Source organism: Morone saxatilis, unplaced genomic scaffold, assembly GCF_004916995.1.
Source record: "Morone saxatilis isolate NCDOM2014 unplaced genomic scaffold, NCSU_SB_2.0 Contig19, whole genome shotgun sequence".
Classification (NCBI taxonomy): domain Eukaryota; kingdom Metazoa; phylum Chordata; class Actinopteri; family Moronidae; genus Morone; species Morone saxatilis.
In genome coordinates, this window is record NW_023339751.1 from 25022036 (window position 1) to 25037210 (window position 15175).

At 38.4% G+C, this 15175-nt stretch overlaps 1 protein-coding gene across 2 annotated transcripts in view; it reads right to left on the minus strand.

The window, feature by feature from the left end:
* The window catches only part of ndst2a (N-deacetylase/N-sulfotransferase (heparan glucosaminyl) 2a), a 38020-nt gene that overhangs the window by 2348 nt on the left and 20497 nt on the right, over window positions 1-15175 (minus strand). For both annotated transcript variants that reach the window (XM_035663375.1, XM_035663377.1), the window contains 11 exons: window positions 13041-13128; window positions 12035-12189; window positions 11749-11934; window positions 10729-10857; window positions 9133-9315; window positions 7831-7927; window positions 7620-7743; window positions 6685-6859; window positions 6423-6593; window positions 5003-5112; window positions 4802-4904 (listed from right to left, as the gene is read on the minus strand). In XM_035663375.1, the coding sequence (XP_035519268.1) occupies window positions 4802-4904; window positions 5003-5112; window positions 6423-6593; window positions 6685-6859; window positions 7620-7743; window positions 7831-7927; window positions 9133-9315; window positions 10729-10857; window positions 11749-11934; window positions 12035-12189; window positions 13041-13128 (1521 nt within the window). The remainder of the gene's footprint in view (window positions 1-4801; window positions 4905-5002; window positions 5113-6422; window positions 6594-6684; window positions 6860-7619; window positions 7744-7830; window positions 7928-9132; window positions 9316-10728; window positions 10858-11748; window positions 11935-12034; window positions 12190-13040; window positions 13129-15175) is intronic.

Sequence of the window (15175 nt, forward strand, 5' to 3'; positions counted from 1 at the left end):
ACTAAGATAGCGAAAACATAATAATAACACATATGTACAAGAGTAAGAGTCTAAACGCAACCAGTACACAACAGATAACACAAAAAAGACATATACAATATGTATATTAATATGGCAGCAGCGTTTAGTGAAATATTGCACTTGTTATGGGGGGGCGGGGGTTAGGGTTTGTGAGAAGCTGTGCAGTCTCCACACTTCAAAGCTTGTTTTCAAATGCGGAGGGGAAGAAGGTAAAGGTAAGTCGTTGAAGTGAACGGACTTGCGCAATTCTTTTCAGTCCCAGTTTATCAAGCGAATTCTGAAGAGACCCAGTGTGAAAAATATACACTTCGTAAAGGTTCATATCTAAATGCATACAGGCCTGTTAATGATTGATCACATTTGTTTGTTTGTGGCTGGTTAAAACCATGCACAGGATGTTAATTGTATCATGCTTTTGGCTGGGGTGAGAAACAGTCAATAGTACCTACCGGAAATGTTTATTATTTCCTGGAATGCGGGAAACCCTGCATCAGACTTCATAGGCAAACATATAATACTTGCAATATACAGTGGGCCGCAAAGTATCAGACCCCTTACATTTTCATGATTTTCATTGCAGCCATTTGCTTAAAACAAAAAAGGTTCGTTTTTCTCTAATGTACACTCAGACCCTTGTTGACAGCAAAAAAAAAAAAAATAAAACCAGGCAAATGTTAGAAATCGTTTTATTTTTGGCAAAAATAAAAAACTGGAATATCATTAAAACATATAGAGGTCGCTTCATTTAAATGTTAAGTATTCAGACCCTTTGCTCAGAATTATTAGTAGAGCACCCTTTGAGCTCAGTAAGCCATGAGTCCGTTCTTGAGGAATATCTGCTGCAACAAGTTTTTTCAATCATGTCTTTCCTGTAAAAAAGTAATATATATCCACCTGGATTTTAAAACAATTTGAAAGAACCCGTTTATGTTCATATATTTGAGAGTGGGGTTCGTGCACCAGGAATGCAGATTGTTTTTTCGGGAAGTCTTGATGCTGGTGCCGCTATGTTCATCAAAGTGCATCTTACAACCAAAGAGTACTGTTTGATTTTGCGGCAGTTATAGAATTGAGGAAGGGGGAGCGGGCCAGGTTTTGGCCTGTTAAGAATGAAAAAAAGAGCTGAATCTAAAACTTTTTCTAGCATGCTAACCCAAAGTATTTTTCCCACTTTTTGGTCCCAACGCTGTTCACACTCATTGGCTCTGCTGGCCAGATAAAATGCGGATTTTCACCCTGGGGTTTTGTTCACAGATGATAAAAGACAAATATTGGCCTGCTTTTCTTTTACAGACATATTCGGTTTTTGGGTTTGCTGCCCCGTCATTTGTAAGCTGTGTATTAAATTCCATTTAACTACAGGTGTCACTGCACCTCACGGTGTATGGTATAGTCATTCAACTGGTTATGTGTTATCTATTTCTGCGAATCAGGCTGCTCTTTCAACAATACGATTTCCATCTCTCTCACTCGTGGAGGTGGGTGGAGGTCTGGAGCATTTCTCTTAAAGAAAAAAATAAAAAAAAACAAAACAACAACTGGAAAAAAATTTGAAGAGAAAGTGTCTCTATGCTCCTCTGCAATTATCTCTCTTGATGGATTATTCGAGTTTTTTCTTCTACACCTCGAGTCAGCTATGAATCACATAATTGAATTTTTGTGAAGAAATTCCAATATAGCGCATATTAGTGGCAGTAATTTAGCCTAATTTGAAGATTGTTTATTTTTCTGTTTTCTATGTCTTGTCATCAAAAGTGTCAGCTTCAAATTCTGGCCCTTGGCAACTGTAGTTGATTACCCCCGGGTCTCAGGTTTTTAGATGTTTTGAGGTAAGTGTACGCTTTTTCCACCAATTAAGCGGGGCCGTTGACGTTTGGTTCGTCGTGCGAATTGGTGCATAAATGTCTTAGCACAGTTACATTGTCTAACAATGTATCAATGCTACTTAAGGTGTCACAGGCATGAGGCAAACTGTAAAGAGCGGACTTTATTGAGTCTGCACTGGTTAATCTCACACGTGAGGCACGGATGTTGGGGCTTTTGCCCGGTTTTGGGGCCTTATGAATAAGCTTTTTTAGACTGGTTGGAAATGCTTGGGGATGGATGCGTGATTTTGGTAGTTGTATCATTACATTCAATTGCAGTACTTAAGTCGGCAATGTCAAATGCTTTACAAAATCTATATCTGCAGTTTGCTCTATCTGTCAGATATCAATCATCTTGGAATCCATATTATTGTGAGTGATCACCCTACTTTTTTATCTTTACCTTTTTTGCTTATCCAGTGAATATCTAACAAATTATTGATGTACTTGCCTTTTGTATATTGTTTCTTTTTCTCTATCCACTTTGCTGCTGCAACACTGGAATTTCCCCATTGTGGGACAAATAAAGGAATATCTTATCTTATCTTAGCTTCAAACTAAATATGCTTATAGTTTAATGCAGGCAATCTAGGCGAGGAGCTAAAATACTACAAAAAAATTTCCAGGACAACAAACTATTTTCAGGATTTGTGGTAATTGAAATCAAATTCCAGGTGTTCCCATGACTGGAAAACTAGTCTGTAAATTTCCAGGGTTTCCATGTTTTCCAGGATGCGTGGGAAACCCGTGGTGAGCGATAGTAATATTATGGCAGTTTCTGGTTAAACAAAAGGTCTATCTCTGTAGTAATCCTTTCTATCATGTTGTCAGACACTGAGAATAACAATCTGAGCCTGTCAGTGGCAACAACAATCAGTGGACACCATCACTGGGGAATGTTGGAAAGACTGTGGTAAGACTAACAAAAACAGTTTTGGTGACTTTTACTTCTGTCCCATTGTTTTGGTTTTAGATGGTGGTGCTCTAGTGTGACATCATTGGCAAGAAGATTTTGAATACATGACTTTTAAATAAGCCTCAGTAATTTCATTAAAGTGCTAGACATTCATTTTTAACAAAAATGCTCAAACAGGAGCAAATAGTGCATTCGTTGGGGACTATTTTCAGCAGCGGATTGATTCAATCATTTTCATTTTTAACTGTACATTTTAGTAATTTTACAATAAGATGCACAATTAACTTAAATCACCTTTTAATTTAATGTATCCAAATATATGAAAAGAGAAGAAATAAACATTAGAATCAGCTTATTAAAACCCTGTTTAATATGTAGGCACAGCTGACCGTTGCCAGTGTTGTCATAGTGACACATTAGCAGTGAGAGCGTCAGAGCCACTCACTGTAAATAGAGCTCAAAGATCTGATCAGAGCGCACAGTGAGAGCTACAGCCTTTGTCTGCCTGTGGAACATTTATCAATGACACTCAGTGGTTTCCCACTGTGCTGCTCATCCCAGCATCATATCTGTTTGTCAGACCTGTGGGTTCAGCTCTCTTCAGTCTTTCTCTGCATCAAGACACCATGCACACAACAGCAGGCTCACACATTCTATTTAAATGCCTTTCAACCCATCATCATACAGCTAAAATGTGAGCAAATTATACTTTTGAAGAGAATGAAAGAATTACTTAAAAAGGTTATATATGGGAAATATATGTCAATGTGTCACACTAGAGCACCAGCATCTCAGACCAAAATGCTGGCCACTATAGCCAACCAGAATCCATTGACAAAAGCAGTAATTTTACCAAGCAGATAATCATAAAACACACTGGACGGAAACTAAATAAAACTCACCAAAACTGTCTCTGTTAGTCTTTCCAACAATCACCAACTCTGGTTTGGTTCAAATAAACCCCTAATTCACTGAGTTAGATGAGAAAATAGCTATGTGCAATGTTAGCTAATCCTTGGTGTGTGCTACTATTACTATTAGTTTGCCATCATTTTTATGTAGTCAAATTGTGTGTTCATTTTTATACTCTCTGTAACTTATAATTTTAACTTGAGTGGAGGATTTAAATAAGCCCCAGTTTTCTGCAGCTGCCTCTCCCAGCACTGTATATTATTGTTACCTTTGTAAAATTTTTTTATTTTTTAAAGTGTATAAAAATAAACTAAACTAGTATTAGGCTTTGATACAGACACAATACTTGTTAGTAGAATTAATTCATTGTCTGTTTGGGCAAAAATCTAGAATATTACCAGACGTATCCTTTAAGCTTTCCACACATGCAGAAGGAGCCCAGCTCTGTGTTTACTTGGAAAGCTACCCTCCATTCTGTCAACCTGAGGACCTCAGTGATGCTCTGACTGTTGTGTTTCTTGTCCGGGCCAGGTTATTATCGTATTAGTTGAAAAAAATCTATATTGTGCATCCCTAATAAGATCGAAGTTTCAATAAACTAAAATCATCCTTTGAATGTTACTGCTTGCCAAGGTTATTTTAGTTCCCTAATACTAAAACTAGGTGTGAAAACAAGTTGCTAGAATAAAATAAAATAAATATATACAGAAAATGTCTTTAGTCAATTTAGTCATATTTGTAAACACAACAAGGAGGCACTGGTGCATATGTTTATTGAGACAGACATGACTCTGAGTCAGTGTTTGATGCTCAATGCTACATTGTTCGATCTTGCCCCTGACAAATAACCCCAACATTAGAATTAATACTACTACAACTAATCCTGAAACTATGAACAAAATGAAATAAAAACCTTTTTAAACATAAATAAATAAACTGAAATGAGCAAACTCACTCTGGAAGCTAAACTGAATTAAAAACAATAAAAATAAAAACTAATGAAAAACACAAAACTATAATAACTGCTGCTTGCACATTCCAGTCAATGTGTGATGTGAGGTGATGGCAGTGTGAGGTGTAGATGTACCTCAGAACTCATCTCAGGGTACTTCCTGCCTTTACTCTTCCCCAGACATTTTGCTCGACCTCCTTCCACCCGCTGACACCAGAAACCTTTGCTGTCATCGTACCTGCAGGAACACAGCGTGTTATTTCACAGTACACTTTTTATACATAATCTCTAGAATAACAGTGTGTATATGTGTGGCAGCATGTGTGTGTTACAAACATTAGAGCCTGGGTGTAGTTGAAGATGGGAGTGACACCGAGGAATCTCTGGATCCCCTCCATCACCAGTGCTGGATTGGAGCGCAGCAGGGCGCCGTCCACGATGTGCAACTGCACCATCCAACAGGAACATATGGGATATGTGAGTAACAGCTGACCACTGGCAACATATTTGTTTGATTGCATCCATTTGTGCCACAGATGTAAATATGATATATATAGTAACAGATGGCAGATGGCAGATGCAAATGATAATAAACAGCGCTCAGTGGGTGATACTCTGGTACAGCCTGTTTACACCTGGTATTAAGATGCATCTTGGGTAATAGGATCTCAAGCTCTAAATACAATTGTAAACATCCAAAGAGACACATTGTGATCCGATCACTTACTGAGGTGGTCTGGGATACGTTCAACAACATATCTTTTGTAGTGTAAACCCTAACGCGTACTGGCCCACATTGAACGACCGCCTACTCTACAGAAATACTGTAAGTACACACAAACCATGTTGCCTGAGATTGGACTCGCCATAATAAATAGATGTGATTTCACCAATGAACTAGTAAATGCAATGTCCCCAGAATCCCCTTAAAAATCGCACCATTTTGAGTTTGAGTAGTGATACATTTTATTAGGTACTTTCTATGACAAATTCTTAATTATTATAATGCCTACTACTAGGGGGCTGCATTTGGAAACAATGTATGTTTAACTGCATACAGAGTGGGGAAGTGAGATTTCATCCCATGTGGTCACGATGCATTCTAACGCCCAGTGTTTACTTATAAACGTATGAACAGGGCCTGTGAGTCTTCTCTGTTGCAACATTCAGAGAAAGTAACTGCATCATAGAGACTCCCGACTCATTTTACTGATGCACGTAATGCAGGTTCCGTACCTTATGACAATGTGCTGAATGTAAAGAGCTTTGGCAGACACTATCTAACATAAGCTAGGACGACATCTGCAAGTTTAATGCATGTTAATAATGTTATAATGCTTTGAGTCCATTTAACTTTAAAATATCCTTAATGGCATAAGATATTACAAGTTACTGTGTTGAATGGTATCTATGGCAACAAAAATAATCAGGCTCCTCAGCAAAGCAGCTTAATATTCTGTTCATACGATGTTATATGTAGAGTGTTATATCTATAACTGGACAGCAGGGGGCGAAAGAGTCAAGTATATGTTATACTGAGGACTGATAACTGCTATTGTTTTGATCTGTTATATATGTTATGTGCGTCTGTGTAACTGTCTGGTGATGGTGCAACTCCTCCAACATTTAGAAGCATTAATAATAATAATATACCATCTCCTTGTAAGAACACCAGCATGGAAAGCAGCAGCTGCCTGTGACAGTGAAGTCGACTGGACCATACTAATATCCACCTGTCCCTGTGTGTGTCTGTTACCTGACTGGGCTGGTAGTGTTGCAGCCAGCGCTCCAGGTGAGTAGCATAGGCCCCGGGATGAAGGCAGCGTCTCTGAAGGGCCTGCAGGTCCCTGGGGGCTGAGAGGCCAGCAGTCACCACTGCATGGAAAGTGTTGTTGAGGGCTGCAGGGTCCTGGTGGGCTCTCTGGTGCTGTGGTCATTAACACACAGACACACAGTGAGTAACTGTGTTTCTTTGAGGGAACTGTACGGTCTGACACAGTCTGGATGATGGTTCTCACCTGGTACCAGGAGTAAGCCCTGTCAGACGGGTTGATGAGCACTGCCAGGATTTTGGCTCTGGGAAGCAGGGCGGCAGCTCTCTTAGGAGCTACCTCTGTGTCAAAGTAGTTGGCACTCTTTTCAAACATGAAATCTGTGCTGACATTGGAAGGGAATGGGAAGAAGTCCATGTACCTGAAGAGAACCCAAATAAAACAACAAGTACCAGTTAGCTACTGACTAAAAAGTATTCACATCCCCAGGCCACTTCAGTTAGGTTCCACGACATTAACAGTTGAATTACTATAATGTGCGACATCGGTGAACAGAAAAGACTCTTCGATGTCAAACAGCTCGCCATAAACCAATTAAAACTACTGTACTAAGTACAAATATTAAAAAATTATATTATATTATATTATAAGTATTCACACTCTCAAGTCAGTATGTAGTACAGACACCTTTGACACAGATTGTGGATTGGATAGAGGTGCTGGACCCTGACTGGTCAATCCAGGACATTAACAAGTTTGGAGTTGCTGTTCTTTTTGGTTAATCAATATTTCATTTAATCTTCAGTGGGTATATTTGTCTTGGCAATCGCAGGTAGGTTTAGTGTTCTCACAACACACCAGCATGCAATATCCCTCCACTGCAGTTCAGCTAACACTAATTTAAATTAGAACAACTGTAACTTTGGATTTTGTCCCCCAATATTTTACAGTATAGCCATGTTAGAAAGATCTCTTTACAACTAGTATGGAGAGGAAGAATGACTTCCCAGAGTACCTTCAACACTTTCAATGTACATATGTAATATTTGTACAGTATTAAGACAGACTTGAAATTCAACTTTTAACACCTATAATATCAGCCTATCCTTTAAGACCTGCAAGCACCAGTCCAGCAAAACAGAACCTTAGAAAATAAGAAATCTTAAGAAAGATGTCTTTACCAGTCAATCCCATTGTCATAGTTTGCTCCACCGAAAAACTGGATCTCCTCAAAGGTGGTGGGGCTTGGGAAGGAGCTGGTGACTGCCGGGTGGAGGCTCAGGAATGAATGAAGCGCTGTAGTGCCTTTGAGTGAACACATTTATAATAATGAAGAAAGAGATACGAAGACAAAGATAAAGAATGAAAACGGAGATGGAGAGAGCGTGGTACCGGTTTTCTGTGGTCCAATGACGAGGAACTTGGGGAGTCGGTCACAGGTCTTTTCTTTGGACCAGATATCTTTGTGTCTCTTGTCGTGACAAGGGTTCTGAAAAATAATGTGGTTGGTTTTCACTTTTTAAATCACATCTGGAAGCAAATACATTCGACACTATGCTTCAATACCAGTGTTCATGCTATATATGTTCATTTGAATTCAGTCACATTTCCACTTTTCTGTGAGCTTGAAGAAAGTTTTTTACAGACCTTTCAATAACAGACTTAGTTAAGGTAGAAAATACCTTTTTTAATGTAAAGGAAATCTTATTTAGTGTACAGCTGTGGCTTTTACTTTCACCACGACAAACAACTTTTAGCTTTGCTTGATTAAACCATTGACTATCATTTAAAAGTTGTGCATATGAGATTTGAAACATTAATACAGCAGTAAACAACGATTTGCTATGTAACAAAATAGTGGAGTCATGGTGTCCTGACCAGAGAAGGACATTGCAGCCTCTCTGTGGTTTGTTTACAAAGCCAGTCTGGCTGGGCGTCCATGTTAGTGCATGTGAATCCCTCCATGCGAGTAGGGCAACTAAACCTGCTGTTTTTATCATCTACGTCTGTGATTAAGGATTTATTTCAATCAAACCAGAGTTGGTGATTGTTGGAACAGTGGAAAGACTAACAAAGACCGTTTTGGTGAGTTTTATTTAGTTTCTGTCCATTTTGAATGAAGTTAGGATGTTACAATGATATGCGAGGTAAAATGACTGGTGAGCAATATTACAGCAGTTTCTGGTTAAACATAAAGGTCTATCTCAGTAGGGGACACATAGAATAACAATCTGAGCCTGTCGGTGGCAAAAACAACGATTTTTAGTGGACATACTTTGATGGCTGCCCCAAAGATTTTGAGGCTGTTTTCACATCTGAGTAAATTAACGATTTATTTGGACCAAACCAGTGTTGGTGATAGTTAGAAAGACTAACTAAGACAGTTTTTGTGAGTTTTATTTTGCTTCTGTCCAGTTTGAAGTGTGTTTTACAATTATCTGCTAGGTAAAATGACTGGTTTGTCAATGGGGTCTGGTCAGCCGTAGTGCCCATTGTATTGGTCTAAGATGCTGGTGCTTTAGTGTGACATCTCATGTCAATGAATGTCGTATATATATAACCTTTAATGACTGGCTATGATCTAACTTAAGAATGAAACCAACCAGAGGATTTAGACATAGCTATTCAAAAATACATTTCAAAATACTTAAATGTCTAATTCTAATCTTTTATTCTCCAAAAAAAGTTACTGACCTGCCAGAGGGGGTCTCTCTCCTCAGGGAAGATCTGGAAGTATTTCTCAGCGAGCTGGACAGGGGGCAACGTCTGCAGCCTGAGGTTGGTCCAACACTGGACAAACTTCACCAGAGACTCGAAGGTGTACAGACCCAGCCGATCGTTGCCATAGTTAGACAGGTGGGTCATGAAGATACTGATCTGGATTGAAAGGGTACAATGTAATTTGCAAGTTAGTTTAAAATTGTACCTGTAGCTGTTGTCATGGCAACAAGTCCTTAAGCTCAAACCAGCAGATGTGCAGGCTGAGCTAAAATTAGCTAGATAATGAGCAACAGCTGTTAAGTTTACTCAGATTATCAACTCAACAGCAGTATTCATTTTCACATACAAACACGTTGGCTACAATGAAAAATTATCAAGATCAGTTTCAAAGACACAAATTGAAAAAAAATTATGAAAATATAACAAAGCATATTTATTATTTGAACAAACCAGTCCCAATAAGATTGCATACATATGATTTTGTGTGTGTGTGTGTATGCTAGAGCTGTTTTTAAATCTTTTGAACAAGTCAAGTCAAGTTTCAAGTAACAGGCAACTTCAGTCCAGCCTCAAGTCTTTAAGATGTGACTTGCAAGTCAAAGGCAGCTTCAGGTTCATCAGTGCTGAGGATGAAAATTACAAATTGGCCTAAATTGAATCATACACTTTACACAACAGGGCATTTAAAGTCCAGTTTCAAGTCTTGAATCTAAGTATCTGTATGCGTCAACCAGGATCAGTCCTGAATGTGACTATGCTCCATACTCATCACTTAAGCTTTTCAGTAAACCCTTTGAAAAAGCTGTACAGGTGATTCAACAAGTGAAGCATAACTAGCAGCTCTTGAACTGTTGACACTGACAGCTAATTTTGATTTAGTTTAAGTCATATTTTAGTCAAAAATTATATATATATATATATATATATATATATATATATATAATTTATATAATAAATTGTTTTAGTTGACTAAATATTTAGTCAACTAAAGTTTTAGTTGACTAAATATCATGAGATTTGGGTTTAGTTAAAGTCTAATGCATTATTTAAATGTTTCTCTAGAATTTCTAACTATTCTGGGGAAAGAGGAAACCTCGATTAATATTAATAAGACTAATTTAACATTAGCAACTCTGGGTTATTCACTTCCCTCATCAATACAGGGTTAGGGGAAAATAACATTATCCCTACCACACACAGAGAATCAGTCTTGTTTTTATCAGTTATCAGTAGATTGTGTCATAGTTTTTGTCATAAATTAGTTTTTACGTAGTTACCGTTTTCAGTGAAAAATAATTCTTTGACAAAAACTACGATGAAAATTGAGCTCTTGTCTGTATAACGAAGCAGTTGTTGACTGAATTTAATTTTAAGTTTGTCTTTTAATACCTCACTTTTCACGTTTACTCTCTGTTTAACATTATAACTAATTAACCCATTTTACAGACTATTTAGTACTAATCAAGCAGGTATTCAAGTCTCAAGTCAAGTCTCTCAGCAAAAAAGCCCAAGTGGAGTCACAAGTGTCAAGTCTACAGCTCCTGTGTGTGCACGGGGTGGTTTTCGTACAGGGTTTAGGAGGACAGTGAGGAAGAGTTCTCCTCCTCTGATGCTCTTGTCCAGCTCCTTTGAGCCTCCTGGGTATTCATTGTAGAAGATTGTATGGGTAAACAGACCACAGGTCTGCCTCGGCAACACCTAAAACACAAAAGGAGATCATTAGTTGTTTGTTGTGTATTTGTTTGTGACTTCCCTGTCACTACTTTTTTACATCAGTACTTTGAGGTTGAGGGTAAGGCAGGAATGAGTAATTAGTCAGGGTTAAGCCAGTAGACTCAGGATCATAATTTTAATAGCGTTATTCATTTTAATGCAAGGTTACTTTGAGTAATTTAGCTTTGTGCTCACTTTGTAGCTGTACTATGTCTAAAAAATACAAATCAGACCTGTTAACTAATTACCCTTTACTTTATATGGGTAGTCCCTTCTCCAGACAAAATCTAATTTGGTCTCTTTTCACAAAGTACAGGTTTATGACTAGCAGCGAATAACTGAGCTCTGATCCATAGAGTTAAGACTGGATTTTTGTTTTACCTCTGCAGTGTAACACAAGGGCAGGTGAAATCCGATCTGACCCTGCTCTCTACCTGCTCCATTTGTATCCTCTGGCACGTGCTACAGGTCTTTGTCCAACAGAACATCTTCCTTCAAGGAAAGTTTTTTTCCTTCTGCAGAAAGAACTGAACTCACCTAACTCTGTATTATACTTGTACCCCTTCATTTCTACACCATGCTCCTGAATTAGCACGTTTCTTTGACTACTTTAGTGTAAGTAGGAATTTCGTTTTTTATTCTTTATGTGATATGTGATACTGATGTCAATGTGACAATAGTGTTGACGCCGTGCCATTTTCAGAAATAATATCACTATTACTCAGGTTAACTGTTTCCACACAGCAGCACAGAAAAGGACATCCCAGCTGTGCAGAGCTGCTTTGTTTCATTATCACTTCAAAATCTAACCTCATTTCTGACAGAAAACCAGAACAGTATTGCAATGCAAGTATTGATCAAGGACTGTGGACTGGCCTGGATTCCATTATGAATGAAGCCGCGGCGGTATCGAGCTGGCCTCAGATGGGGGTATTCCTCAGTGCTGGTCACCTTGATGCCCCACACAGACTTCCAGGCCTCATAGAGCTGGCTGTGAACTGGGTAAACCCCAGAGTGGTGCGGAGCCACTGCGTAGCCCATATCTGTCGGAATGCCGTGCTCCTGGAGAAAGGGAGGTGTGGGAGACAGGACAGGAAAGAATGTAAGCATATGCAGGTGTGGATTTACACTCCCAATTCTGCATTGTATCAGCGCTGCTAACCTGAGCAAAGATCTTGTTAAGCCTCATCTGCTCAGCCAAGACGCTGACGTTGTGAAAAAGGTGAGGCTGCATGTGGCTCCACATATGAGGAAACCACCAGAAGTCCATCCTGTGCTGCAACAGCATGTCATCTCCCCGATCCTCCTCGTCAGTACCTGAAATCACGCACAAGCAGAGTTTCGGCATAAGTATTGTGGCACATAAAATAGATATTTTAAATCTGTGGAAAAGATTGCACTGCTGTCAGATTGCTACACGGTACTCGCAGATACCCTGAGAAGAATTGTACCAGAATCAGTACAATTGACCCTTTTCAACAGTTGATCAAGCATCAGTCAGAACCTCTGTTTAACTTCCTCCTTTCCTGTACCTAGATATGCTATGTGAAAGGCTTGTCTACGTTGAAAATATGATTAAGAGATAAAAGCTAACATTAGTTAGCTAACTAGCAATGCAACACTAGCGAGCTAATCTACATCAATTGTTAGATTGTTAGAAAGAGTTTTGCTTCATAGCAAAATCTACAACAGTTGTTAACTAGCTAGTTACATCTGAAAGCTAATGTTAGCAAAACTTTAACTAACTAATTGACATTAATCATTACTAGCATTTTGCTAGGCTTTCAACAATTGATGTAGATTTTGCTACAGAGCAAAAACTCTGCCAACATTAGTGACTTAAAATGTGTCCATATAAACCTACATATACTGTCAATGATAGAGACAGCTGATGTTAGCATGTTGCTTATAACTTTTAACCATTTTCAAAATATGGTTGTCTGAAGTTGCTGAGGTTTTGACTGAGGCTTGCTCAACGGTTACTGGAGCACAGAGCAAAGAGGGGCAGGACTTTGGGTCAATTAGACAATGACCTTGATATGGTATTAGTGTAATGTTATTATTTTTTAAACTGCCGTCTTTACAAATACAAATATCCAAAGCTGTATTATAAGACAATGTTTCAAACAGAAAGCTGTGTTGATGCAGTAATGTCACATGTTCCATACCTGTATGATAGAATTTTCCAGAGAATCCCAAGTTGAAGGTGAAATTGGGGACCAGTGCTCTCAGCTTGTTTTGAGTGTTGAGCAACGCCTGTAAAATGATAAAAATACACCCAAAGTTCACACCCACTCAAAAACATTATTTTATTTTATACTATTCAAGAAAATAAACAAAGTTCTGACTGCCTGGAAAAAATCCACACAAACACAACAGAAGAACATCAAAACACACAGAGGACAAGGGGAGAGATTTAAACGCAGGACCTTACTCCTTAACACATTCCAATTTACTAAGCTACTGTGCTACCTGCAAACCACCGTACAGGTATATGCTATGCTATGCTATGCAAGGATTCTATTGGAAATAAAATTGAATCGGCTATATAAAACCAAACCAAAGGCTAAACCACGTGTGTCAAACTCAAAGGCACAGTTTGAAATCATTTTTATTTTTCTATTAATAGCCTATAGGCTGGAGGCCCGCTTCCATATTGTCCACAACACGCTGTGCTACACTGCATTCACCAGCAACAGTCTGTAGCCGGAACCTAGTGTCCTGTTGAAAATGTAACAGTGTCGCAAAACAGCAGAATAAGATGTAAGCCGTCACCATGGTTACTCATTTAAATGAACATGGTGTTCTGACAAGTCAACAATCACTTATTCACAAAAACAGCAGTCAGGAGGAGGGCAGACTGATATATATATATACATATATATACACACATGATAAATAAAAATAAGAAGAGCATGCCCCCAGACCCTCCTACTTTTTCTAGGTTGTCTCTACCCATACAACAGTTTGTCACAGAATAGTAACATCAGAAGGGATGTGTACCTTTATATTTAACATTAATCTAACCTGGTCACCCAGTGGGAAAGCTGGCTATGCTCCTGCATATCTAGACTGGCAATTCCTTTTTATGAATGGCCTCCTTCAGTGATTAAGTTTGAAAAGTTCAGCTTATAATAAACGTAATTATACCTCCTTCACCATTAGCAGCTTAGAGGAGGAACTCTACATCTCTAAATCGATGCAGCTATTCTCTTGATTAGCCCAGCCATACCCAGCTGCTGTTGAAGACTTGTTACACTCTGGTTTTCTGTGCTCTGTGTTGGTGAAGCCTTTTAATGTGGGCGGGGTGGTGACAATTTGTCAGATCCGAAGCAATTAACAATATGAAAGACTACAAGAGTGCCATTAGTATACGTCACTATAAATGCTAATGCTAGCTTTTTATTTCAACAGACAGCTGACGCATGCCTAATTAAAATTCCTCACAACTTATAGCATGAGTCATTGATCCTCACCCCACTCTCCACATGCACACTTAAAGGGCTACACCGGTGACTTTACACAATTCAAGTCCAATGCAGTCCAGTAAAAACCTTATGTGTTTAAAACTTGCATAAATTGGGTTTGGTTTTAGTTCATTTGAGTACATTATCAAAATCAACTGGCAGAGACTTGTTAAACATAGCTAACACATCACAGTCAAACATACATCTGCTCTGGTTTTAATTTAGAGTTTTAACAGTGTATCACAACTCTGTGATCTGTGACTGCATCCTGGTGTTGCCGAGCTTCACGATTCTGTTGCCACATAGCGTTGCATTTTTAAGCTGCAATGTTTGGAAACTCAACAGGGAATACAAATAAATATTAGACATGCATTTCATAAAACCTTGTCACAAGTTTGACAGGCACTTTTGGGTCTATAATTTTTCTGATTTAACTGATAATTGTTCCTACATGACAGCCATACCTCCAACCTCCACTGATTAAGATTGTTTTAACTTCCTGTTTTCACAACTTGCACATGTACAGTTTAGCTAACACTGTTTAAATATGTGTGCACTTCATATCTCTTACTTGCATACTGCACATTGTACATTGTGTATATATTTTTAATTATAGTCTTTATATTTTCTATTGCCTATTATATCTTTATAATATTTTTTACTTAGTATTCTTCCTACACTCATTTTCCCCTATGCTGCTGTGTCAGATTTGAATTTCTCCCACAGGGAATCAATAAAAGGAACTTATCTTATCTTATCATAAATGCCCCATTCCTCTATGTCAAGATGTGCGCCATTATTATTATTTTTTTTTGGGCCTTTTTATTGCCTTAATT